The 25,320-nt window shown below is 40.7% G+C and overlaps 1 protein-coding gene across 2 annotated transcripts in view; it reads right to left on the reverse strand.

Moving 5' to 3' along the window:
* DACH2 (dachshund family transcription factor 2) overlaps nucleotides 1-25,320 on the reverse strand; it is a 245,462-nt gene that overhangs the window by 9,887 nt on the left and 210,255 nt on the right. Inside the window, exons 8-10 of one of the 2 annotated variants that reach the window (XM_038123229.1) lie at nucleotides 3,759-3,904; nucleotides 3,085-3,232; nucleotides 1,600-1,719 (exon numbers count right to left, since the gene is read on the reverse strand). In XM_038123229.1, coding sequence (XP_037979157.1) covers nucleotides 1,600-1,719; nucleotides 3,085-3,232; nucleotides 3,759-3,904 — 414 coding nt within the window. Of the gene's footprint in view, nucleotides 1-1,575; nucleotides 1,720-3,084; nucleotides 3,233-3,758; nucleotides 3,905-25,320 lie in introns of both variants that reach the window. The other variant, XM_038123227.1, reaches the window with a different exon arrangement.

The raw sequence follows: 25,320 nt of genomic DNA on the forward strand, positions 1-25,320 counted from the left end.
TGTCATAAAACTGTACCTGCAATTAAATTGTGGATTAAGATGCTAATGAGCTACCTGATTTGCATGTGCAATCAGATTAGCATGTAAATATCAGCTTCTTGCAGGCACTAACATATATATGACTACCTGAGTGTGCTTGCAAATCAAACTGCTGCAGCCAGGCCCACACTAGCAGATGCAAAGGTGTGTTAATCACACTGCTGGAACGTTGGTATCCCTGGATTTGTGGCTTCCAGAACTGCTGGGTGCTGCTGGCTGGTGTGTGAGCAGCAGGTGCTTCCCTGCAGTGGCAGCACCCAGGGGAGTGACCTTGCAGCACATCAGGATTTTAGTTTTTTCTGACATTCCTCTCAAGGTGCTGGTTCAGTCCATAGGATCCAGTCTGGGCATTTGTCTGATCTAGTGGAGGTGTGGAGAAGGTTTTTTGCTGGCTCTGGCCACCCACTCTCCCCAGTCACTGTCCCCACCCTGGTGTGACTGCAGCTGTGAATCCACACCTGGATCTCCCTGGCCACTGCCAGTGCTCCAGGGACAGCAGCCAGTCCCTGCTTCCAGGATGTGCAGGGCTATGAAAAGGAGATGAGAGGAGCCTCTGAGAGATGCTGCTCTTGTACTCACAGAGTTTATGTGCCTCGGGTGCCCCAGATAACTCACAGCTCCCATCTCCTGCAGAGCGCTGCTGTGCCAGGGAACACACACAGCCTTGCCCTGGCTTTAGACAACAGTGTGGGCAGCTCTCACAGCTGAGAACTCCAGACAGGCCAAATTCATTATTTTGGCACAGCAGTCAGGCAGTTTCTGCACTCTGCAGTCTCTAGCAGTGCCCAAAGCAGGCAGCACAAATTAACACACCACAGGACACCTGAATGCAGCAGGGACTGAACGTCACTCTGATTCCTGAGCCTCTGCAGAGACTCCAGGTAGGGATGCACAGACTAAACCTTAGCTGCAGAACCTGAAATTAATTAAATCTCAGCTAGGTTCAGTTTTAAATGTTCAAACTAAAGCTCTAAAGTTTGGCCAGCATCATCTTAAGCACAAAAGGCAAATCCTCTCGGTAGCCAGAACTTAATCACTGTTTAGGAGATGAACTGATTTGCTTTTGTTTCACAAGAATATTTGGGAAGTGTTCAAAACCCAGTCAGCTCTGAAAGCTGATACATATTTAACAAACTTAATAGGTCCTGAGGCTGAGCAAACTTCAGCCAAACGGCTTTTGAAATGAAGCTCAGCAGTTCTAAAAATGAATCTGCTGGGAGAGAAGAGTTCACAGAACCTTATAGGAACCAAATTTCACATTGTCTTAGCTGGCACTGTAACAGATTTCTCTGTAATATATTCAGCATTTCTTGTCATCTCTGTGTAAACTGCTCTGTCTGTTTCTCTAGTTGCAGACTTATTTATTTTTTTAATTCTCGACCCAGAGCACATAGCCTTAAATAGATTTTTCATTATTTCAGGAAAGAATTGTGGGGGTTTATTCTGAAATTTGCTCTGTGCACCATCTGATTTTTTTTTTCTCACTCAATCAAACATCATTTTAAGCTGACTGTGAAAGGCCAACTAAGACATTACCATTTAACATCCTGAGACCGTCACCTGATGTGGCCTGTTTCAGAGCCTGTTCCACTTGTTCTCTTCTCTTGGATTCAAATTCCAAAGCTTCCTGCAATTTTCTCTTTGCCTTCTTCTCTTTCTTCAAGCGTTTTTGAATTGTGGCTGAAATGTAAATACAGTGTCAGAATGGTTGTCAGGGCACAATTAACAGATCATGGAGACAGTAAGAAATTAGTTTATATTCAATATTCAGAGGTGCAGTTCTAGCTCAAGACTCCTATGGCAATAAAGATGTGCATGTAGTGGTGATCTGAAAGACAAACAATTCTGAGGATGCTGATTATTGGTGAAATTCTCTCTCAAGTCAGGAGCCATCAAAGTCTGTGAATGACCTGAAGCTTTTGGTGAGTTAACTGGGATTCAGGAGGGGCACACTGTGCTGTCCTGGGAGCTAAATTTTGTTTTACAAAAATACACAGTCCCATCACACTTGGGTGATGCAACATTTTTGGACATCCACTGCAATTTAACAGCTTCAGCAGGATTTACTGACCCTTCTCAACTCAACTGAGAGACACCCTTTGGTGCCTCTAAGTGAGACCTGACGCTGCAGAAAACTCCACACACCCAATTTCCCTTAAAAAAAGCACAGGAAGACAGGACTTGGCACCTATGCTTTTGGTCTTATCTAGTTTTATCTTTCTGATTTCATGGATGTAATCTAGAAGTAGCTTTTGGCACATGAAGTGCTGTTCCCTTCCTTCAGATGCAGATCTGAATTTTAAAAAGAATACTAATACTGCCTCCTTTGCAACAGCGCAGCGAGAAATTCAGATTTACCAATTTAATTGCCTATTATTATCAAAAGCTTCTAACCAGTCATGGTTTTGTCTCAGAAGGCCCCATTTGGGGTGTGCTACTGCACCTCAATCTCCTGTTTCAAAAAAAAATACCAAGGATTATTTGCTTCAGATCTTGCACTTGGGCAGACAATTTCTCATAGCTCTGTTTTGTTGTGCTGAAGTTCTCAACAAGACAAACTGATCAGCACTGAAGCTGCAGAAATGTGGGCCAGGGAAGTAATGAAAAAAATCCCCTAAATACCCAGATTAAAGCCATGTCTTTCTCACAGTAGGACTGATGATGCTTGGAGGATAACAGCAGAAACAAAAAGAAATTAAAGCTGTCAAATGAAGAAATCAGGCTGGGAATACCTGGGCAGAGTGATGTTAATACACCTGGAAGCCATGGAACTGCCCCAGCTTCCCTCCTCAGAACCTGACAAAACTCTCTGGGGCTGGCTGCCCTACAGGTAATAATCCTTCAGCCACTGTTCCTTCTGCTTACAGAAACCCGTGCTTTGCTCTGGTTCTGTGAGATTTGAATCCTTCATTACCAGGGCAGGTCCACTGCTGCAGTACACCAGTATGAATGTCAGCTAACACCGAGCCCTCGACAGCTCCAGCTGGAAATGCCAAAGGGTTACACATTTCACAGACACCTAAACTCCATTTTTCACTCACTCACCTCTGCTTTGCAGCTCAGCTGTGAGTTGCCTTTCCAAGCTCTCTCGTAGTTCTCGCTCTCTACAAAGCTCCATCTTTAACTCTTTCTTTTCCTGCTGTATCTGCTTTTCCTGGACTCTTGCATTGTCCACAGCCACTTTCAGCAGGCCCTAAAACACACACAGATGCAACATCTGAAAACACCATTTTCTTTCAGCAGTGACAAAATTCATCCACTTGTTTCTTTTACACCCTCTAGGAAGACAGAAAGCTTAGAAGCAGGAACCTACAGACCTGACGCACCACTAGGCATTGGAAGGAACTAATGCTGGAGTTATTTATGAGGAATTTTGTGGCACGTGGAATCATTCAATACAGCTTTGGCTAATTTGGTTACACACACAGTGCCACGTCTCTGCTCACCTCAATAACTGCAGAGAGAAGCAGTGCAGGAATAATGAGAATGGTAAATTTCAATAGGACTATTATTGCCAATTATCAAGTCAAATATACAATGTATGAAACCCTTCCATGACTGGTAACGCCAGGGAGGGAGAGAGGAAACCTGAGCACGACATTACGTTAAAGAGGTGAGAAACCACAAACACAAAATTGTTTCTGAAACTTTTTTAATAGTGCAAAAGAAACACATGTTATCTATCATGACATAACCTGGCCCTGTAGAGAAGAATTTACCTGAATGTTGGTTAATAGTGTTTCTACTGATGAAAGACCATCAGCAAAAAGAAATGGCGCCGGAAATCCAGGAGGCAAGGCCTGTCCAGCCAGTTGGACTTTATCTAAGGTTGGTTTCATTATTGGAATGGCAATTTGGACCTCTTCTGTAAAGATAGGTTTAAAAGCGACATCAGAAAGCATTGGAAATATAGGTTGACTGTAATTTCTAGCAACTAGCATTTTGTTTATCTGAAGTCAAAATACAAGTGCATTAGTAAAATCAACATTGTTTCAGTCTTTGGGCAGCTGGGACTGTTGCCAAGACAAGTTGGCAAAATAGTACAGAACAATAATCAATACACTGAGACTACAACACAGCTGTAATGGAGTACAGACTATTATATCTCAAATTCTACAGAATTATACCACAGAATTATAACAGCATTACGCAGTTCATTAAACCTGAATGACCTGTCTTCATTCTATCATGTTTGCCATTCTGTGATGTGCATTTTTTGTTGCTGTAACCTTGGCAAAATTCTAATCAAGGAATGTATCACATCTCTTTACTCCTTTACCTTTCCCCTTCCCGTGCTCAGCAGTAAATAATCTCCACTGAGTCATCCATCCCCTCTGCCAGCCCTGCTTGGAACTGCAGCATCTCCTGCAGAGAGTAAACTGGGGCCTGGCAGCTTCCCCCTTCACTCCTTCTTGCAAATACATGGTGTGGGTATAGATCAAGCTGCGCACAGACAGCAGAAATGTGTATCCAGAAAGAAACAATGTTAGAAATTGTTTTTTTCTAGAATCCCTTCAATTTGGTGAGGAATCAATACTATCACCAAGGATTTCCCTTTTTTTTTTTTAATAGAATAATTGAAGGATCTTTTAGGACACTAGTGTACCTCCTTTTCTCAGATCCCTGTGAGTACTTCTTCCCACATATTAATTTTAATTGCTGAAAACCACACAATTAAATTCTAGCTGTGACTGAAGCCAAACTTTGCACAATTTTTTCACTCTGAAATGCTAAAAAAATTCTTCTGTGCAATATTCAAGTCTATACATATAAATACATATACAAAATAATGATCCTGCACTTGCAGAAATCATGGCAAGTATCTGCCCAGCACCTCCCTTTTAGGGAAGCCTGTGACCCCTGCCTTGGCCATGAGCTCCTGATGCCAGTGCTCACCCAGGGCAGCAGCCAGCCAGCCAGCCCCCAGAGCTTCATCTGCCAAGTGCCTTGGTCATATTAAAACCTGAATTTACAATTAGACCACACCATACTCAAAAGGTCTCCTTCTCCCACTCCTGTTTTTATGGAATAAACAACTTAAAAAGAATCTGACAACTAATTAACCCAGGGTGTCTCCACTGCAGCACTGTTTTCTGGTGTAGCACACTCCCGGAGCCTCCACTGAGCTGCACTTTTTGCATCCACCTGACAACAAACCAGGAGCATTAGCAGTTTTCTAGCATTCATTGAAATCTCTGGTTTGGGAGTATTTTGTCTTTGCTCTGTGAGTTCATTAAATGGAACATCTTCCTAATGATTTTTCAGGACTAATAAGAAAAGCCAGTAACCTCCACACGTCCTCAGAGATGGCATCTTAGATGGAATTTAAGCGATCCATTTAAAAAATCCCAACTCGGGAAACAAACTCAGACCACCAAGTTTGTGCTGATTCAGACACGCCATTTCTCACATTCAAATATATCAGTGGCAGAGTTTTTAAAATAACCTGATTAGTTGTCACACATGATGCCACACAGAAATAGCAGCGAAGCCACGGAGTCACAAAAGACTAAACAGAAGTGGCATTTGAAAAAGAAAGCAATACATGAAGTATGCATACAAAAACTGGAGCTGCTCTAACACCTCTAGAAATCTCTGCTATTTGGAGATGAAAGTAATAACAGTAAATTGGCCGAAAGGAAAATTACTATTGACTGTGAAGACAGGTTGCATGGTCTATGGTTTGTAATGCTACTGTACAGCAGATTGAAGTTTCAAAATAGTATTACTCTTCTTTAAAGAGATAGACACAGCTAAATTAGGTGCTGCTTGCTGCAGTGAGGATCAAATGCAAAAAGAATCATATTTCATCAGACCTAGTCAACACCAGGAAAATAAATAGAAATATAAGAGGTATGCAGGCAATGATTCATTTTGATAATCTGGCCCAAGAGAGACACATAGAGACAGCACACAGATCTAAGCTTCTACCAAAAGACAAATAGGACACAGAGGGTGGGAATTGGGATGACAGTGTAGCAGAGGTCACATCGATTTTCAGCAGCAGTTTTCACACAGATGAGATAACCCTGGACTCTATTTGGCCCATTGTTCATATCCTACCTGTCCCAGAAGCAATAAATTTCCAAGTCCCAGAAAAAGGGCAGTAAAGAAGAAGGATTCTACTTATGACTTCTTATGATTAAGTTTTTGTGCTAACCAAACATGCTTTGCAGACCAAGGTCACATTGCATGTTAAAGTCTGTAATAGCTGAAACTAGAAGCAGCATATTATGTTTTAGCGTATATGGGTGGAAACTGTCAAACCATTCATCATTTTTTTTTCTGATTGAAATCACACTCGGCAAGGATGAATGATAAATGCATTAGAAATCTATTTCAATCTTGTAATAGGTCTTCACATCTGAACGGTGTCTACATCTTGCCCATGCTCTGAGTAAGTGCACAGTTAGGCAGAAATTTATTAGCTAGACTTGAGGAATCATAATTGGCAAAGCAATTAAAAATGGCATGTGCTGGAAGCATTTCTTGGGGATTGTACCAAACGCATCTCTTTAATGGAAAAAAAATAATGTTGATTTAAGGATTTTGATTTTAAACACCACTAAAAATATAAATGCTAAAAGCTGCACTCACATATACAATACAACAGAATAAGCAAGAAATAAAGCCAAGACAGCTACAGTCTGACCAAGGACACAAACAACCTTTCTGATTATTGAAGCAAAGTGGGAACTACTTTTATCGAGCCTGTTTGTTAAACCTGCCATGCTTTATAAAAGCATTCAGGAATCCATTTAGAGTGCAGTCTTTTCATTTTAATTTCTAGCTGACATCCAGATGAATAGATGAAAGTAAGAATTATACTGCAGAGCAAAGAAATACACAGTAAACACTAACAGTGAATGGAGTATCATCCTGGGAAAGCACACAGAAATCTGCTAGGAAGTTTCTTGCTCTTAATTCAATATGTTTAAGTATTTCATCTTCTGTCTTCTGCCTAAATTGCAGGAACAGGGATTGGCAAATGAAGCATCAACCTCCAGACTGAACACAGCACTGGGAACGTGGGGAACGTGAATTGCTCCCTGCTCGGCCCAAACCAACAGGCACTTTTATTTGCCAGCTGGTTTATTTTCTTTCAAAAGGCATGTTTTTAAACCCATCAGTCACAGCCCTGATCCACTTGAAATGCCACATCCCTCTCAAAACAAGGGAGAAATATTAAAGGTACAATTTACGCTGGTTAGACCACCAAGTTATTTCTTCTCATGCACTTAAAAACTTTATCTACCTGGAGCTGTAGGAGCATTATTCACCTCCAACAGCTCACAGAATATAACTCATACATTAAATAAATATGTGGCATATGGAGGAGAGAGAAACAATTGATACAGAATTTATAGTTATTAACCTGTTAGTTACTAACCAAGACATTTGATCTCAGAAACCCTTCAGGCAGGGATGAGAAGATGGTTTTGGACACAGATGGTGGCTGGGTCACTCCTTTTCCCTGCCTGTGGCATAAAATTTAGAAACCCAAGGACTGAAGTGGTTTATTAAACTTGTAATTCATACCTGAGTGATGGGGATTACATTTAATGGCCCATAGTTACAGAACAGCCTGGATACTCTAATGGACCTCTTTGTCTTTTAATAAAATAAAGCAGAGGATTTGCAACATCAGCTGGGCTGTCTGCATGACTCATCTCTGAAAGTAGAATACATATTTGAAATACCATTATTTGTCCAAAGACCTGACAGAATTATCCAAACTGATGTACCTTCATGGTGGCAAGAGGTGCCCTGACTTCCAGCTCTACATCTACTTCCCAACAGGGATAGGTGGTGTCCAAAAGTGGGTATTTGAATGCAACTAGGGCTAAAATTCTAGTTTTGGACTGCAAAATCAGTTTTCTGAAAGAGACTTCTTATTTTAATGTTAAATCTTGGCTACTTCTGTATTGCTTAATTAGAAGCCAGGTTGTTGGTTTGTTTTTTTCTTTTACAGCAAAAAAAGTATGAAAAAAATCTGTAATCTGAAGCATTGTTTATTTCAAGTATTTTGTATTTCTAATTCCTCAAGGACAGGGTTATCTGTCTTCCATGTCTTAGTAACTTCCAAAATCCTCCATAACCCTCTATATTTTTCCCCCTCACTCATTGCTGCTCTGCCAGGAGCTGAAATTCCTGATCATCAGTGAGAAAAGAGATGTCTCCTGCAAACCAAGCACCAGGCAGAAATTTAGTGCTTTAACCTTGTGATTCAGGTGCCAAATTTAAAGTCACTGCTGTTTTTCTTAATTACAGCCCCTGAATGAACGGGGTCAATGAATGCAATTGAGGAGCAGCTGATTAATCCAGTGCAGTACCTTTAAATCAGATTTCATTTCGTTTCCCAGTGACTGATACAAGCCTCGTTCACTACTGAGCTTTGTCAGGAAAAACTCCACTTTGAGAACAGTATCTAACAATTAAATACACATTTCTAATACATTTCCACGCTGCCTTAAAAGCCTCTAGAAACAAGCAGAGAATGGTACCATCAACTGTGCTCCACTTATCTGTGTCCAAGCAGGTCTCACCTGTGCACTCTGAAATCACTCCATTTTGTCTGAGCAAGTGTTTCACAAAACTTTTTCAGTGGGATCAGCAGGAAATGCAGGCCATACAACCATGGAATTGTTGAGGTTGGGAAAGAGCTGTAAGGTCATGATGGAGTCCAGCTGTTCCCCCAGCACTGCCAGGGCCACCACTGACCATGTCCCCAAGGGCCACATCCACATGGCTTTTAAATCCCACCAGGGATGGGGACTCCACCACTGCCCTGGGCAGCTGTGCCAGGGTTGGAGACACTTTCCATGAAGGAATTTTTCCCAGTATCCAACCTGATTCTCCCCTGGCCCAGTCTGAGGCTGTTCCCTGGGAGCAGAGCCCAACTTCCCCGGCTGTCCCTTCCTGTCAGGAGTTGTGCAGAGCCACAAGGTCCCCCCTGAGCCTCCTTTTCTCCAGGCTGAGCCCCTTCCCAGCTCCCTCAGCCCCTCCTGGTGCTCCAGCCCCTCAAGGTCCCTCTGTCCAGGAGGGTCCCCGAGCTGCTCCAGCACTGGAGGGGCCCCAGCAGTGCCAGCACAGGGGACAGCTCTGCCCTGATCCCCGGGACACCATTCCTGATCTCAGGAATGATGAGTGTGTGTCCTCCCAAAGAACATCCCAGAGCTGCCACTTGAGGTTTGAATACAAGGAGGCGGCGAAAGGCAGAGAAAATTTCACTAGAAAAGGCTGAAATTACAGTTTATAAATTGCCTTTATCTGCGCACTCTTTATCAAGAGGTGCATAATTATACAGCTTTGACATTTTCATCAGTGTACTCTCATTAATAACCTAGAAAATTATATCTATTTATAACTTTAACATATTTACAATATACTCTGATGTTCACATGGCACTGCCAGTAAAAACACCTGAAAATATTTTATTCATTCGTGCCTTAAAAACAAAGACCTGAGTTAGATGAGATACTTGGTTTACAATAATAATAAAAAATGAAGCTAAAAGGTGTAGCAATTCACTGGCTCAACATCAGACCTAAAGTTTCACGGCACACAACCTCAGTCTAAAGTTCAGTATGTACAGATTAAGAAAAACAAATACAACTGATGTCATCTTTTAAATTCTGTTCATTAAGGAGAAGCCTCAGTACTCCCACTAAAGCTCCTAATACATATGTAAAGAGCCTTCAAAATGCTTTTTTATACTCATAATTATTTACAATTTGTAGTTTGTCCATGTTATTAATATCTTTGCTTTCTCCTACAAGCTGCTCCTCAGACAGGTTTTGGTAATCTAGATTCCAAAATATTTAAAGTTGCTCTCTGCTTTAAAATACTTCTTAATCTACAGAGAAGCTTAAAAACTATTGATGTGCATTTTCCACATGGCAATGTAAAGTAACTGTTTTGTTTGGGCAATAATAGTACCTTGTCACTCCTGACCACGATGAGGAGGATTATTTCTGTGAAATAACATACACTATTCAATAAAAGTTTAGTAGCAAAATTACTCTGGCATGGAATAAAGGGGGAAATGGAACAAAATAAGCAAAATCCTCCTCATGGTCATTACCAGGAGGTTATAAAATTTTTCTCAGCTAACTCTCCTATTAACATTCACAAAGGGTTTTTTTTCATGGTGATTTTTAAGCATCACTGTAGTCTGACTATTCCTCTACTGAGATTTTAAAGTGTCAGATGAGGATGGGTAGGAGGAATTTGCCAAGAAGAAAAAAAAAAAAAAGATTCTTCAATTTTCTTCGCGGATTCAGCTTTTCCCTATTAATGTTGAGATTATTTCTTCAACTATTTTGTTGCAAATATTTATGACTCCATATGGAACAACAGATGTTGAAGAGAAGGGATAGCAGAAAAGACTTCATTTTCAGCAATTACCCTGCTACTTGTTGTCATACTGTAGGTGTTCTTAGTGCATCTATTTTACATACCACCCTGTCCTTTCACACACTGCAAAAATGTCAGTTTGGATAATTAATGTAATAACTGTAGTCCAAATCATTTCCACAATGAAAAAAAAATATAAATAGGACAACAGGAGGAAGAAATCAAGAAGGCAGAGGGAAGAGAGGAATCGCTTTAGCAGTTCTTCTGGAATATCTGATCAGGAATCAGTTTGCAAAGCTGCTTTAGGTCCTTAATACAAAATCTTTCCCTTTGGGACAAATTCCAGCGACTGTCACCAAGAAGAGAAATCACACCAAGAAACAGGAAAACAAAGCTAAGCAGGAAGCAGGATAATCCTGGAGGATCATATACAGTCAACACCACAGAGAAATTACAGTTATGTATTGATTTATGCTAACATAGCACTTGTGACACACAAGGTATTTAACCTCTTAATATATTTTAAAATAGTATCAAGCTAATATTAATATTATTACTGTTGAGTTCAATTTCTTAAAGTACACGTATAGCCAGCAGTTAAGCCTTTCAAATATTTGAAACAGGAGGAATACTCCATTTCCTGGATATTCCTGGATAATTATTCTTGCTTTATTAAGGTTTATTTTACAGCTGTGTAAAATAGGTTATAAAGGACAATTCTGCTATTATGTCCTCCCTTGCTTAGGCTTAATAAATATTATATTCCACATCATCCATTAAAGCCAAGCAGTGGAGAAAATAGGAGTGGTAGTAATCTCCTCCACAGATGTAAAATACCTTTAATAAAATAAGGGTGTATAACAGTCAGGAACAAATTACTGAGGTCTGCTTTAATAAAATAGTACCCTTAAAGCAGTATTACTCTTAAGGTACTGACATTCCCACTGGTGATGCAGTGTATCCTTTCAAAGCAGTGCAGCTTGTTAAAATGGCAAGATATCTTTTTGCAATAGAGTGTTTGTGTCCAGGCAGATACAAGGTTTGTATAGAATGCATCCAGGGAGCCATAAAACTGGTGGGAAACATATTTCTCCGTGGTATTTTAGTACTTTGAAAAATTCAATCACTGGGAAAAAATGTTTTGCTGTAAACATCTGAAGAGCATTATAAAAGCAATGGCTTCCCACAGCACCTGCTTAAATAATTTTAAGAGGGAGTGAGTACGTCTTTGCTCGTCTTCTAAAACTTGTAGAAAGCTTCTCCTATTAATTTCCCTGGTGCTGTCAGGCCAGGGCACTTTTAATCAGAAATAATTATGAGTGCAATTGGGGAATGTTCACCGGCAGGATTTTTTTTGCACTGCAGAAATAAGACAACTTTCAAAACTGATCGTTAGGAGAAATATGATTAACGGGAAAATATACCCAGAGAGATGAGCACCTGAAAGGGTTGCTTCTGAATGAATTATGAATTTCTCAGATGTCAATAAAGGACTCTGCTTATATATCCCAGTGTTTGAATTCAGTTCAGTTACACATTGATTTTATAAACCCTGATTACGCATGAGAAATCCATCCCTTTTTAGTCCACCTGTTTTAATTCTGACTTTTTCCCAGAAACCTTTAACCTTGCCCCAGCTCCTGATCCATCCCATGAAGCCCAGAGCACATCCTGATCCCTGCTGTGAGCCCAGCTCCCCTCCCAGTGCCACCAGTTAGACACTGCCAGTATCTCCTGCAGGACTCCAGGTTGCAGAGCTGCACCTTGACACAACCAACCCTCTCTGGGGCTAAGAAACAGCCAGAATTTGCCTGATCTCTGTGCTCCTCCCTCGCTGAGCTTGGGTGGCAAGGAAGAGCCCCTGAGGCAGAAACACAGCCCCAGTGTGGGGACGTGACACGGCAGTGACAGAGTGACCAGACTCACGGATATTCCAGCAGCAATCCGCGCGGAGCTGCCTGGCCATGGCAACTCCTCACCACCAAATCATTACACGATGCTCTGGGGAAAGACAAGTTTTCCTAGCACACAGCCAATCTATCAAGAGGAAAAGCTCTTCCTGACCCAAATGGCAGCTGTGATCAGGGTATAAATGGAAGCTAAGCACCAAACACTGCACATCCACTACCCTGCAGCCTAATAACTGGGAATTCTGCGGCTGTCACTTGGCCTGAGCGCTTTTAAAGGGTCAAATACTGGGGAGAGGAAAGGAAGAGGAGAACTTTCTGCAGAAGGCAGCAGCTGTCTGACATTAATCTGCTGCGTTCCTGCCCCAGAGGAGCCCGAGTTGCTGGGGAGGTGGATGCTGTTCTGCTGTGCTCACCTCTGCAGTGACCACCTCCGTCACAGTGGCCCCCAGCACATAACAGAGACAAAACATCATTTGTAAAAAAAAGTGTGAACAATTTCAGCAATTCCAGGGTCCGCTTCCCTCTAACTGGTTTCCAGTATGGTGCAGGATACAACTCCCAGCAGCTCTCAGCAGTTTCCCTCTACTCCTCTCTGCCCAAGCACCCTGTGCCACCAATGTGGAACAGCAAAATTCACGAAGCCGTGCTCTATTACAGAGTGCACGCGGCAGAGGGTGGCAGAGCCCTGGTGTTTGGGTTAATTGCATTAAAAATAAAATTATACCTGCTGAAGGCAAGGCACAAAAGCTGGAGAATTGAGCAATGAGGATTTTTTTCCCCTCACAGCCACGTGTAGGTACAATCCCATTCTTTTGGTGGGTTGGCATTGCAATCCCATCACTAGGGAAACTTTAAAGAACTTCATGAACATTTTGTTTCCAAAGCACTCTAATTTAGAGGAGGTTAAGACAAAAAACTGCCAGTGATATCATAATTACTAAATAAAACCTACTAAACAGATTTTTGGATAAACCCTTGGAGTTACGTGCTTCTCAACTAAAACAAGACACAAAGCAAAACAAATTACACAGGAACCCAGACCTCTGGTGCATTCACAGATTTCAAACCAGCCTTGGATTTGGCTGGTGGCTGAAAAATCCAACTTTATGGTCTTGCCACTTTCCGTGGCTTCTGGGTTTGGCAGCTGATGACTGAGGAGATGCTGAGGGGCCACAGAGAGCACAGCTCTGCCACTGGCTCCCAAGGAAAAGCGGAGGGGAGGAAAAAACCACCTTCTTGAGCACCCTACCACTGCAAATACAGAAGGTGAAAAACCAGCTGTGACCAAAATCAAAACCAGCTTGAACATAGTTAAAAGAAGGAGGTAACAAGAAAGTATCAAACAGTTGCCCACATTTTTCTTCCAAAAGAGAGGAATGAAGCTTTGCACTCCATCAGTGCATCTCTCCTGCCAGGGGGATCCCAGCAGGCCAGCCAGGAGCATGAACATACTGCTCTAAGCCACATTATAAACTCTATAAGCACAAACCCCTTTACAAATGTTTAGGTTTTGATTACTGCTCCTGTGACGTACGGCTTTTAGCAAGCCAAGCATTTTCCTTTCCCAACTGCCTCACTCTCTTTGCAGGGCACATTATAGTTTCACTTTGGCTTATTCTACCTCCTCGCTTTGAAACCCTGCATTACTTGAGAGAGTGGCTGACATCCCCATTCATGATAGTGCACAAAATGAAGCTTAATGAATCCCCAAAGCAATGTACTTCACGTGCTAAAATCAATGTACATTGCCTGCTACAGTATCTCCCTGTGAAATGGAGGCATTTGCTCAGAAATTTCTATCTCAACAGGGTCTTTTTTCTTTTTGTAGCGCTTAACTGCCTTTTGTCTGCTCTTGTCTCCCTCCAGTGTTGCTCAGATGGCAATCTTTTATTCCTTGTGCAAACTCATTTGGAAAATGCTGGATGGGCTACAGCTGTGTACTGCTATGTAAGGTCTAATCCATGTCAAGCAGTGCTTTATACACACTGAATAAACACAATGAAGCAATGTTTTAATTGATTATTAAAAAGGCAGGGTTCTGGGCTGAAAGCAGTATTTAAAATCAGATTTAATCAGCTAGTTTTGTACAATTCTGAAAGGTAGTGATGCTGTACATACTGCCACTTGAGCCCTGGGGTTTTCACAGAGGTGACTGCAGGCCCAGGGGAAGGGGCTGGGGATGAAGCTATTTCTGGGTGGTTTGTGCAAATTTCCAAGGCTGTGGCCCATGCAAAACAAGCAGTGGAGCAAAATATCAATGAACACAAACCTCACCTGGAAAGGTGTTTTCCCACACAGCTTCCAGGAAAATAAAATCCCCATTTTTGCAGAGTCAATCCAGGTGCTGGGGAACCTTTGCAGCTCAGTCTCCAACAGTGAAATCTGCTCCGGCTTTTACGATGCAGAGTCTGGATTTACACTCTCTAGTATAAATAGTGACTTCAAATCGACCTGCACTGCATCTGACAAAGGTACCCCATTTGGATGTGCAGTCTAGAGCCATAAAAAGTCTCTTTATGTGATTTGTTTAAACCAACAATTATTAGACAGTGCAACTAAATTTTTTGAACTCAGAAAAAGTCATAAAAGTAATACTGAAAGATAAATAATTGGTAATAAATCACTCATGCATCCAAAAAAGGTGCCTCTGACCCTCCACAGGACACTACACCTAGAGAACCACAGATTTTTTGAAGGATTGTTTGAAAGCTTGGGCAATGATTAGTCTGAAATGAAGTCCAAAATGTAAATTCTTCTTCTTTATTGCAATAAACTTTCTCCACTGACTGTACTTCTCCGTGGTACCCCACGGATCTAATCGAAAAAGGCACTGGAAAGCAACTAGGTTTTTATTTCCTTTTTCCTTTCAATTAAACTATTACTGTTGTCCTGGAATTTAGGTAGGAAAAGCTGGCAATGTCTATTAGGTGGCAGCAAGAACAATCTTCATTAGCTTGAAGTACATGAATTATCAATCAAATGAGAAACAAGCAGAGAGCAGCTGAAAATGGCAAACTGCTATAATTACAAATGATGTCTTGTGCATGACTGTGTCTCAAGAATTGTTACAGGATGCTGTGCAAAAAACCTCAACATTTATATCCACAGTCCAAAATAATATGGCCCATTACAGTGACATACTTTGGAGCAGAAATATAATTTTTTAAAATTCACATTGTTTCTGTTCTAGACATTGAATCTTTATTTTGTTTTATTTTAAAAAAGGATGAATTGCCTTAGAGAACTGACAGCTTACATGAATAGTAGAGTTTTGCTTGCAAGTAACAGGAAAAAAACATGGCATAAAACTCAAGCCCCAAGTTTCTCAGAATGCCTACTGAGAATAAATTTTATGTTTATTTGTATTTCATTTTCCTTGAACAACTGCCTTTCCCTTGGGTATTTATTAAAAGCATAAAAAAGAATGAGCCAAATTCACTTCTCAATAACATCCATTCAGCATTGTTGGAGCTTGCAAAATTGCACTAGACCAGCCAAGGGGAAAATTTCACTCACTGTTTAGTAAATATATATAATTTTTTTTCTGGTTGAGAAGATGTATTGTTTAATCTTTAAATTCTCTGCCTGCCCCTGCTTATCAAAGGAGAAAAAGCAGCTGTTTGGTTATAAATCTGTGACCTCACACAGGAATAAAGTGATGTATGTGCTGGGCTGTGGGTTACTCAGGGCAGTCCTGCACCAGGCAATTCCCACTGATTGCTGAGGATTCCAGCACGGGTCCCATCTCCACAAAGCAACAGTTACATTTTCTTCTGTAGGATTGGCCTGAAGATTCCCATAAATCATCTTATCTGACCTGCACTCTCAACCCCTCAGCCTGAGGCAGTGTTGGGAGGGGAATGGTCTGAAGTGAATTTGGCCACGGGGAGGGTCTGTTCTCAGTGCAAGGCTGGAACAGCAATTTTATAGTGCATGGCAGACACATCCACTTCTGGAGATGAATCAGGGAAATCCACAAAAAAACCAACAGAGCAGAAGGGCCTGGTTGGGCTGTGACCAAAACAGAGCTGGTTCACAATGCAGCCAAGGTGTCCCCACATGTCCCTCCCATCTCCTGCCCACCAGGCTGGGCTGGGCTGCCCAGGGTTGCTCTTCACCTGCTGCTGCAGTGCCTTAAAGCTGACCTGATCCCATAAACCCCAGTTCCCATGATGCAAGATCACTTTTCCCACCATCAGCATGGGTTTTGCACAGTTTGATCTCATCTTTTTTTAACCAGAGTTTGCAGGAAAGGTCATTAAGACACAGAAACTGTGACTCCTAAATGGAGCACGTGGCCAAGAGCAGGGGTTAGTGCTTCTGATCCACTGCTAGCCACGAAACTGCAGTTTATAACTTTGGGAGTAGAAAAATGATGCCTTTAAGATCTAAGCCGACGTTTTCAGGAGTCTCGTGGATTGTCTTTACTGCCAGCACAAGAACCCCCCCAAATCCAGCAGCGAGTAATGTGACCATTGCCCTTGGCAGCACCATTAAACTGGGCAGTGAACTACTTCAAATAACTGTGAGTGTTAAACATTAGTTCTGCCTTAAGTAGGTTGATTTTAACAGTCAAATGTGCACTGCAGTCTATGTGAACATTAAAAGCACCTTTCAAACTTAATTTTACAGAAATGTTAACGACCAGAACAAACTATTGAAGGCGAAGAAGAAAAGTAATTATTTCAACAGATGAAAGGAAACAGTAAATTAACACTCTTGTTTTAAAAGGGGGCTCAGTAACTTATCTGCTTTAAGGAAATACCATTAACTGGAGGTACCATGGATATTTCACTTAATATGTTTATGGTTTGGGGTTTCTTTTCTCTTCTGACCTTTAAAAATGAGGTCTGAGGCGAAAAGAGAGCCGTAAATCTTTTAACTGAAATACAACAAGTTCCAGAAACTGCTTTATCAAAATCATAGCAAGGGAATCGGCTCCTAAATATCAGCATTACATGTCATACACACACACATCAAAGCCATCAACAGCAAAAACCTTTATGGCCACAGAGGCCTCTCAATTCTGAAGAAAGCAGGAAGACAGAACCAGAATGACTCAGAAATATTCCTAACATCCCACCAGTGCCTACGTACATAAAAAAAACCCCTAGGGACAGCTAAACTAATCCTATTATTACATTAAAAAATATCCAGGGAGAAATTTGTCATAGTTTAGAAAATGTTAAGCTGCTTGTTATAAATAAAAACACACCAGTTTTTGTGCATGAGCTGTTATTCAGTGAAATTCTGAAAACTGTTTAAAAACAGTCACTGGCTTGTAAGCAAGATTTTCTTACCATATGTGTTGCAATATGGAAGCAGATTGTGGACATTTCCAAAGGAATTTCAGATATATATTTTAAAAAAATCATTACAGCAAAATTTAGGTGATCTTTAGGGGTTTTTTTAGTGGACATGCATTTTCTACACAATAAAAAATGTACTGATTTGAATGTGGGGCTTGAAAATAATTTATTCTGCATAATCAACACAGCTATATATGCTTATCATTCTGAAATCACTCACTTGAAGACCTCAAATGATGAAATGGTTTATTGTCCTCGTGACTTACACATGTCCACTTTGAAAATACAGTCAAATTTGGGGTTTCTTCAGCAAAGCTGCATTGCTGATGAAAGTGGCTTTAATCTGGGCTTTCAATTAATATTTTTTGATGAAGGATACTTTAGTAAAGATATTACATTGTACTGCACGCATCTCAATCTGCAAGTGTTTGTGCAGATTTCCAGGGATGCTAAATGCTACATCCACACACATCCATACAGGACATACATGACCTGAGAGGTAAGGAAAGAACTGCACACAGAATTTAGCAATCCTGAAGTAAATTGAGAACCAGAAGGTCAGGAAAAACTGATGATGTAGTCTCAGCAAACACTGGCTTTGACAGGAAAGCCAATTTAAGTAGTTCCCACGCCCCACAGCACAGCTCAGCAGCCCCTTCTGTGAAAATCTTTTGGATGCCTATTTTTAAACTGCATCATATAAAGAGTCTCTTCACTAACACCTCTGGATGATGCAGGATTATTATTTTGGGGAGACATTTTCTTGCTGAAGGTATTTTGATGTGGGAATAGGCACAATCTGGTTCATTCTTACACTTTATTTAAATCGTGGCAGTTAATGTCATGTCAGATAAAAACAGGAGTGAGAGTTGTTTAAGAGATTTTATTTTTTTGAACGAGCAAAATGCATTATTTTGTCTGATTTGAAGAAGAAAATGAGGAATGTGTGGAAAAGTACCCATGAGTTCCTGGCATGAAAGAAGTCTACTCCACAAATTAAGTCTCCCTTTAACAGTCTCATTTGAGGGTATTACAGGGGGTAATTGAAGAAACAACAGCTGAAGACAGCCCTTCAAGAGAGAACTGCAAGTCGGAAAACCTTTAACCTGTGTTATCAGTCCCACCCAGACACTGTCAGATCCACTACCCAACCCAAGCTCAGCCTGCCACTCCTGCATCCATCAACCAGGGCTGGATTGATCATGATTTGGTATTGAGATGTGATAAATACCACCACGTTCAAGCCTTCAAACAGCGACTCCTGAAATGCACAGTGACAGTGCCATTGCTATAAACATATCTGCACCAATTATTAGGGTGAGAAGAATTTGTGAGCCAGCAGTCTAAAATCGTAAGTTTTAGCTGCACACAGCAAGGTATACACTTATTTAAAAATAAATGTGAAATTCAGTCTTCCACAAAAGCAGCAGTGTCATGAGAAAACTCGGGCTTTAAGTTTTGTAAACGCTGCGTTTTCAATATTAGAGTGTCAGTCTTCATTCACTCTCTGACAAGGTTGTCAATCAAACAGCAATCTAGTTTTGTAAGACTTTAACCAAAGATCAAAGCAATGATACTGCTGAGTTCACATTACCTTCCCAGAGATAACTACTTGAGCACTTTCACAGCACTGCATCGATATTAACTTTGCACCCTTCCTTCCAAGCAAATAAAACAGGACAAAGTTTGACAGCCCTGCTGGCTTCTGCTCTCAGCCCTGATCCAAGCTGAATCCCAGTGCCATTCCCTCTATCCCTTGTAACTCCTCCTGGATATTGAAGGTGAGGACTGCAGGACTTGAGTTCAGTTACACTTTCATCAATTAAAAGAAAATGAAATGTGCTTTCTGTCTCCTCTGAGGAGCACATCAAATGCCTTTTCCTCAATAACAATAGTTGGGCAATAAAAAGATGAGTGAGCAAAATGTGGTATATCATCGTTTTGCCTTTGACTCCAGCCCAATGGCAAATGAAAGGCATCCAAAATCAATTTCCAGAAGCTAATAAATTCAGTATGTGAAAGCAGTGAAAATATAACTTTTGCAGCCTCATCATCAAGCTGATTTGTAAGCAAAGCTGGGCCCAATTCCTGCACCCTACGGCACCCATATTTTCAGTTTCATGCAGGTAATATACCATTTCTACACAGTTTCTATTCCGAGGCTAAACAGAGAGATATATGCATATATATCTTCTTTCCACAAACACATGTCCTGGTAATATCATAATAAAAATCTGAATGTGCTGTGCCCAGGAAACGGTGTCGATCCCTATCAGTTACTTCCTCCAGTAGCAGCGAGGGGAAGGTGAAGGCAAAAGCTGCTCCAAGGGCACAGTCTGAGCACAGCTGCTTCCCCCAGCCCCACAGGAATCCCAGCACAGGCCTCTTCATGGCAGCATGGGCAGGGGCTGGGGGGCTTCATTTGCTTGTTTACTGCAGAACTTGCCAGACCACGCCTGGCTAAAGGCAAAATTCCACAGGGAATATTGTGTGACCACCATCACAATTTAAAATACTCCCTGAGCAGTGCTGAATACCTGCAGGGTATGGCTTTGGATCTCACACTGCTGAGGGCTTCCACTCACCCTACACAGGTCTTCTATGTGAGAGACTATGGATTTTTTTAAAATCTAAACCATCTGCAGACAGCAATGTTACACAGGGTCAATTACACTTACCTAACACACTGTAAAGTCATTAAAAGTGTTGTTTTTTGGTTTTTTTTTTTTTTTTTGGTGTGGTACTTACTTAAAAAGAATAAATAAAGTAGGAAAAAACCCCAAAACATCAAAACCAAAAAGGCTTCTGAGCCTGAAGGTTTCTTTGTCAATATATGGATTTGTTTCCTACAGAAAAGAAAAAAAATCAAAACATAAAGAGAAAAAAAACTGAAGGGAGACAGGCAGGCAGGCAAGCTGGGCACTGGAGAGAGCTTGAATTGGCAGTGGAAAATGTGGCTGGGGAGTGTAGCTGAAGGATGATGGTGTATGTGGACGGAGGACATGTGTGAGGTTTGGAAAACAGCAGGTGGAGGAAACTGTGGAGCAGAATTATATTTAAAGAGGAGAAGTTAGAACTAGGTGATAACAGTAAAGGAATCACACTCATAGAGTGTAAAATATTGCTTTGTCACTTAGTTCATACTGTGAACATGTCCAGGTTTTTTCTTCCAAGTCACCAGCAATGGGAAATGCTGTTCTTTCTTACTCTATTTCTCACCAGGGCACCATTCTCCTCAGATGCTGGCAGGTTTTGGGAGCTCAGACTGTTATTATGGGACCTGGGACAACTATTTCCTCACACTGCAAGAAACACTCTGCTGAGTTTTTTTGTTAGAAATACCAGATCGTGTTTCCTCTTTCCTTACTGCAGGATTTTGGTGAGCAGTTGGAAATGAGTGACTGAAACGCAACTCAAATCTGGGTAAGACTCTAAATCCCCTTTCTTTCATCTTTCTTTCATCTACTTTACCTGTTCACCTCTAATGTTTACAAGCAAGAAATAATGATGTTTTAGTCTCAAACACTGTTTCTCCAGCTGAAGAGTCTAAGCCATGCCTGCCCTCCACACTTCCAGCTTTCTAAAACACAACAATTAAAAACCAGAAAGTCTGGCAGATTATGTTGCTGATATTTCTGCAGTAGTGAACAAGCACAGGGGCATCTTTCCAGTCTCCTGCAGACAGAGCAGTCTAGGAAGTGTGAGTGCAAATGTGAAGCCAGCTGTGAAACAGCAGCTCTTGTGTGGGTGTAAGGGGTCACCTGGATGTTGTGACAGTGCTGCTGTGCCTGCGAGTGCCCTGCTTTGCCCCTGGGGCTGAGCTCCCTCAGGGCTGGGCAGCAGAATGCTGGTGCAGGCACAGGGCACATGAGCACACAGGTTTTATGTTTTATGTGAAACACAAGTGAAGCTGTGAACGCCACTCATCACCCTGCAGCGAGCACTCTGCCAAATCCAGTCCTGTCCACCTCCCCTCTCCCATCCCAGTGACCCCAAAGGCCAGGACATGGGGTCCTGGGTGTGCTGGGGTGACTGACACACTTCATGTGCAGAGCACAGCTCTCTCCACAGCCACGGAACACAGAGCTGGGATTTGATGCATCACGAACCACAGCAGCACTGCAAAGGCCCCTCAGATGTGAACATGCTTCAAGTGCTCTATTCTAAAAGTACCTGTTCATAAAACATCTTTAAACTGCTGCTGAGCACCCTGATCTGAACCAACTGCAGGGAGAGATATTACAGAATATCGATTCCACTTCACGTGCTTATGTGACATTACAATTAAGATTTCCTCAAGGTGTGGTACTTGCTTAAAAAAATAATCAAATGAAAAAAACCCCACCAAAACCAAACAGATTTTTGTACAGCATCAGTTTCAAACAGGACCTGTGAGCTGCCATCCCTTCCCAGCCTCCACGCAGCACAGAGAGATTTCACACAGCTTCAAGCATGAATTAACTTGGTCCTTCCTGCTCATAGGATTTAAGACTGATTTTTGAACTCAAAGTTTAAAAAGTTAAACTTTTCTGCATTTCCTTTTATCTTTGATAATGCCACCCAAAAATAGTTTCTCCTAAATTCTGACAGTTTCTTCTGTAAAGACAAAAGGCACATTTATAAAAGCATCTAAAAACCAGAATATACTTAAATATAAAAAAATGCCTAACTGTATCCATAACTAAGTCTTCATTTAGTTAAAAAGTTTTGATATTATCTCTTATTATTTATTCTTCAAAGGAGAATAGTAATTAGAAAAGTTCTGCAAATTTGCACTAATGAAGCAGAAAAATCTACTATGAAGTAATGAATTTTATTAATCACCATGCAAGCAAATTAGTAAAAAAATAGTAAAAATTTAAGTACACTTCGATTTTTCTTAATGGTTTTTATAGGAGTTCATATTAAATTACTTACAGGTTATTTCAGAGAATCACAGAATGGTTTGGATTAGAAAGGTCCTTAGAAAACATCTTGTTCCAACACACTGCTATGGGCAGGGACAACCTTCCACTACACCAGGCTGCCCATTTCTAAGTCTTTGTAACAACTCGAGCTGGGAAGCGTAATTTTGCCACAAATTTGAGCTATTATCAAGGAGTTCATACTCCCTGAACACTGAAGAAGAGTGGACACTTAAATTTGCAGCAAAATTACATCACTGAATCGAACCAGAAACATGAAAAGTGCTGGGACTGTGTGTGACAGGAAACCCCAAATCCCTTTTTTGTTTCCATCTTTTTTGCCTTCCTCACATCCAGCAGCTTTCCTTGCTGTGCTCGGGACATCTCTCTAAATCCAAGGGAAAAAAGGACTCCCATAGAAATGCCTTTTGCCAGGATGTGTTAACACCACTGCATGAAATAATTGCTCCTTGGGAGATTCTAGACAGTCAATTAACCCCCAATTCATGACTCAAGTGCCAGAGCAGACACTCCATGAATAAAGGGTAGGGGTTCAGTTCTCAATTAGGATGAATTTTTTTCCTTAATAGTTTAATCTTGTGGTCAATTAAATCCCCGAGCGTTGTATTAATTATTATATGAATTCTGGGCAACTTCTAATTTAAAGGTTAGTTATGGTGTACCACAACTGGACCAGAGTCAAGGGCTTAAATTTTTCCAAAAATTCTACCCTAGGGGTAAAAATCCCCTCCTCTGAAAAAAGACAAGTTAATGACTTTACACTGTGCTTTCCGAATCTGGAATACTTTAAATTTAGATTTAAAATCCTAATCTGGAATACTTCAAATTTAGATCTAGTCTCCCAGATTTTACACCAGAGGTAAGACTGCATTATGCCACAGATCATTAGAAACCTGTTTACTGCTGCACCACATATTCCCATCACCAGTTAAAATAAACAGGGCTTCTAAGCAGACTTTTAAGCATTAATCCCATCTCCAATTTCTGAGCTTTATTCCTATATTGTTGGGCACAGCAGCTTGGAATATAGCTTACTTTTCCATCTGTTAGACATATAGAGACTATGGGTTTGTGAAGTACTTTCTTGGTACTCTTTTTGTTAGAATAAAGTCCTGCATTTCCTGGGGGAAGCAAGGGACATATGCTGGTGCTCTATGGTTTCTGAGTGACTGCAGAGATGAATTCCTCTTGGCCAGCTTTCTGTTGAATAGGTGCTGGAATCATATAAAACAGCAACTTGTGAAAAAAAAACACAGTAAAATGGTGAGTTCGCCGGCCAAATCAGTGATCTTTTTTCAACTAATTATTTTTCTTGCTCAAAATGAAGACAGTTTGTCTTTGAAAAGCCTGTCTATCATTAAAAAAGAAAAGTATGGAAAGTTTTTGAAACAACTATAACAGATGTCATAGCAGTTGAAAGTACAATTAGAAAGCACAACGCCGCAGAAATAAAACTTCAAACAAAAGCGGAAAGAGTTCTTTGTGCACATCAATAATTTAGAATGATTTAAGAACTGTTTTATAGATGCAAGTGGAGCTCTTTCTGTCTATATATAAATCGAATGTGGTCTTTATAGACAAACAAAAAGGGGATACAATCCTTTTAAATTATTTTTAGGATAATTGTTTCCACAGCAAACATCATTATTTATCAGTTTTGAAAAGAAGCCAACTGCCAACATTTGAAATGCACAAACCTTGGCACACAACACAGAAAATGGTAATCTCCCCCCCTTTTCAAAACCAGTTTTGCATTTATTTTACACATTTGTCAAGTTCTTATCTCAAAGCCCATGCCGTTTACCTATTTCTATCAGAAATCATTATATTTTATTTTTAATCACCTTCCCATAGCTAATTTGGTAACTCAGGAAGGGAAACTGTTATTGCTACCAGATGCTGTTACCTTCCTGCTCACTCACATATTCCTATAAATTGATTCAACAGCCTGGAAAACAAGGTTTAATACGTATTATTATGCCTTCTGGATTTCTTCTGTTATAATCTCTTTTTTTAGATAAACAGGCTCATTTTAGTGATGCAAACATTCTAAAGCTACGCCACAGACACTTCCCTTAGTAATTCCTTCAGGAGAGTACTGCAGGATGCTGCTGGTCCTTTGCCAGCAGGAATTTCTCTGTAGCTTTATTTCTATGTGTAGACTTAAAGAAAAAAAGAAAACTAGGCAGTTTCATGTATAGAAAGCTGAGATTTTCCTTTTCAGATGAGGAGGAATATTAGGGAATAAATGACAGCACTTGAGACTGTAAGATTTCTACAGAGGAAATGGGAACAGATGTTCTTGTAGGTCACAGAAGAGGAACCAGTTCTCCAACAACTTGCACACTGGAATATCAGAACGCACTTTCACTGGAGTCAGCCAGGAAATCTCCAGCCCAGCCACTCTGCTGCTCGAAACAGCAAACATTACAAGGAAAAAAATCAAGCAAAAATAACAAACTGCAAAATTTGAGACTTCAGTTCTGCCATTACAATTTATTAACTCCCATAATCTGTGTAGGTTGGCTCTCATTGGTGAAAAAACCCCACATTGATTTTTTTGTGAATTTAGCAACAGCTCTTCCAGAAAGATAATCATACTTTGCAGATATTTGGGACTATTTACCCTGAGTATTTTATGTGACTGATGATATATGAGCTGCTAGTTGTGTAAAATTAAAGCTCCAGCCTGCTCCATACAGTATTTAATATGAGCCATATAGGAAGTGATGTTTTCAGAACACTCATCCTAAAACAGACTGCTAAAAGTTATCTTGTACA

Source organism: Motacilla alba, chromosome 4A, assembly GCF_015832195.1.
Source record: "Motacilla alba alba isolate MOTALB_02 chromosome 4A, Motacilla_alba_V1.0_pri, whole genome shotgun sequence".
Lineage (NCBI taxonomy): Eukaryota > Metazoa > Chordata > Aves > Passeriformes > Motacillidae > Motacilla > Motacilla alba.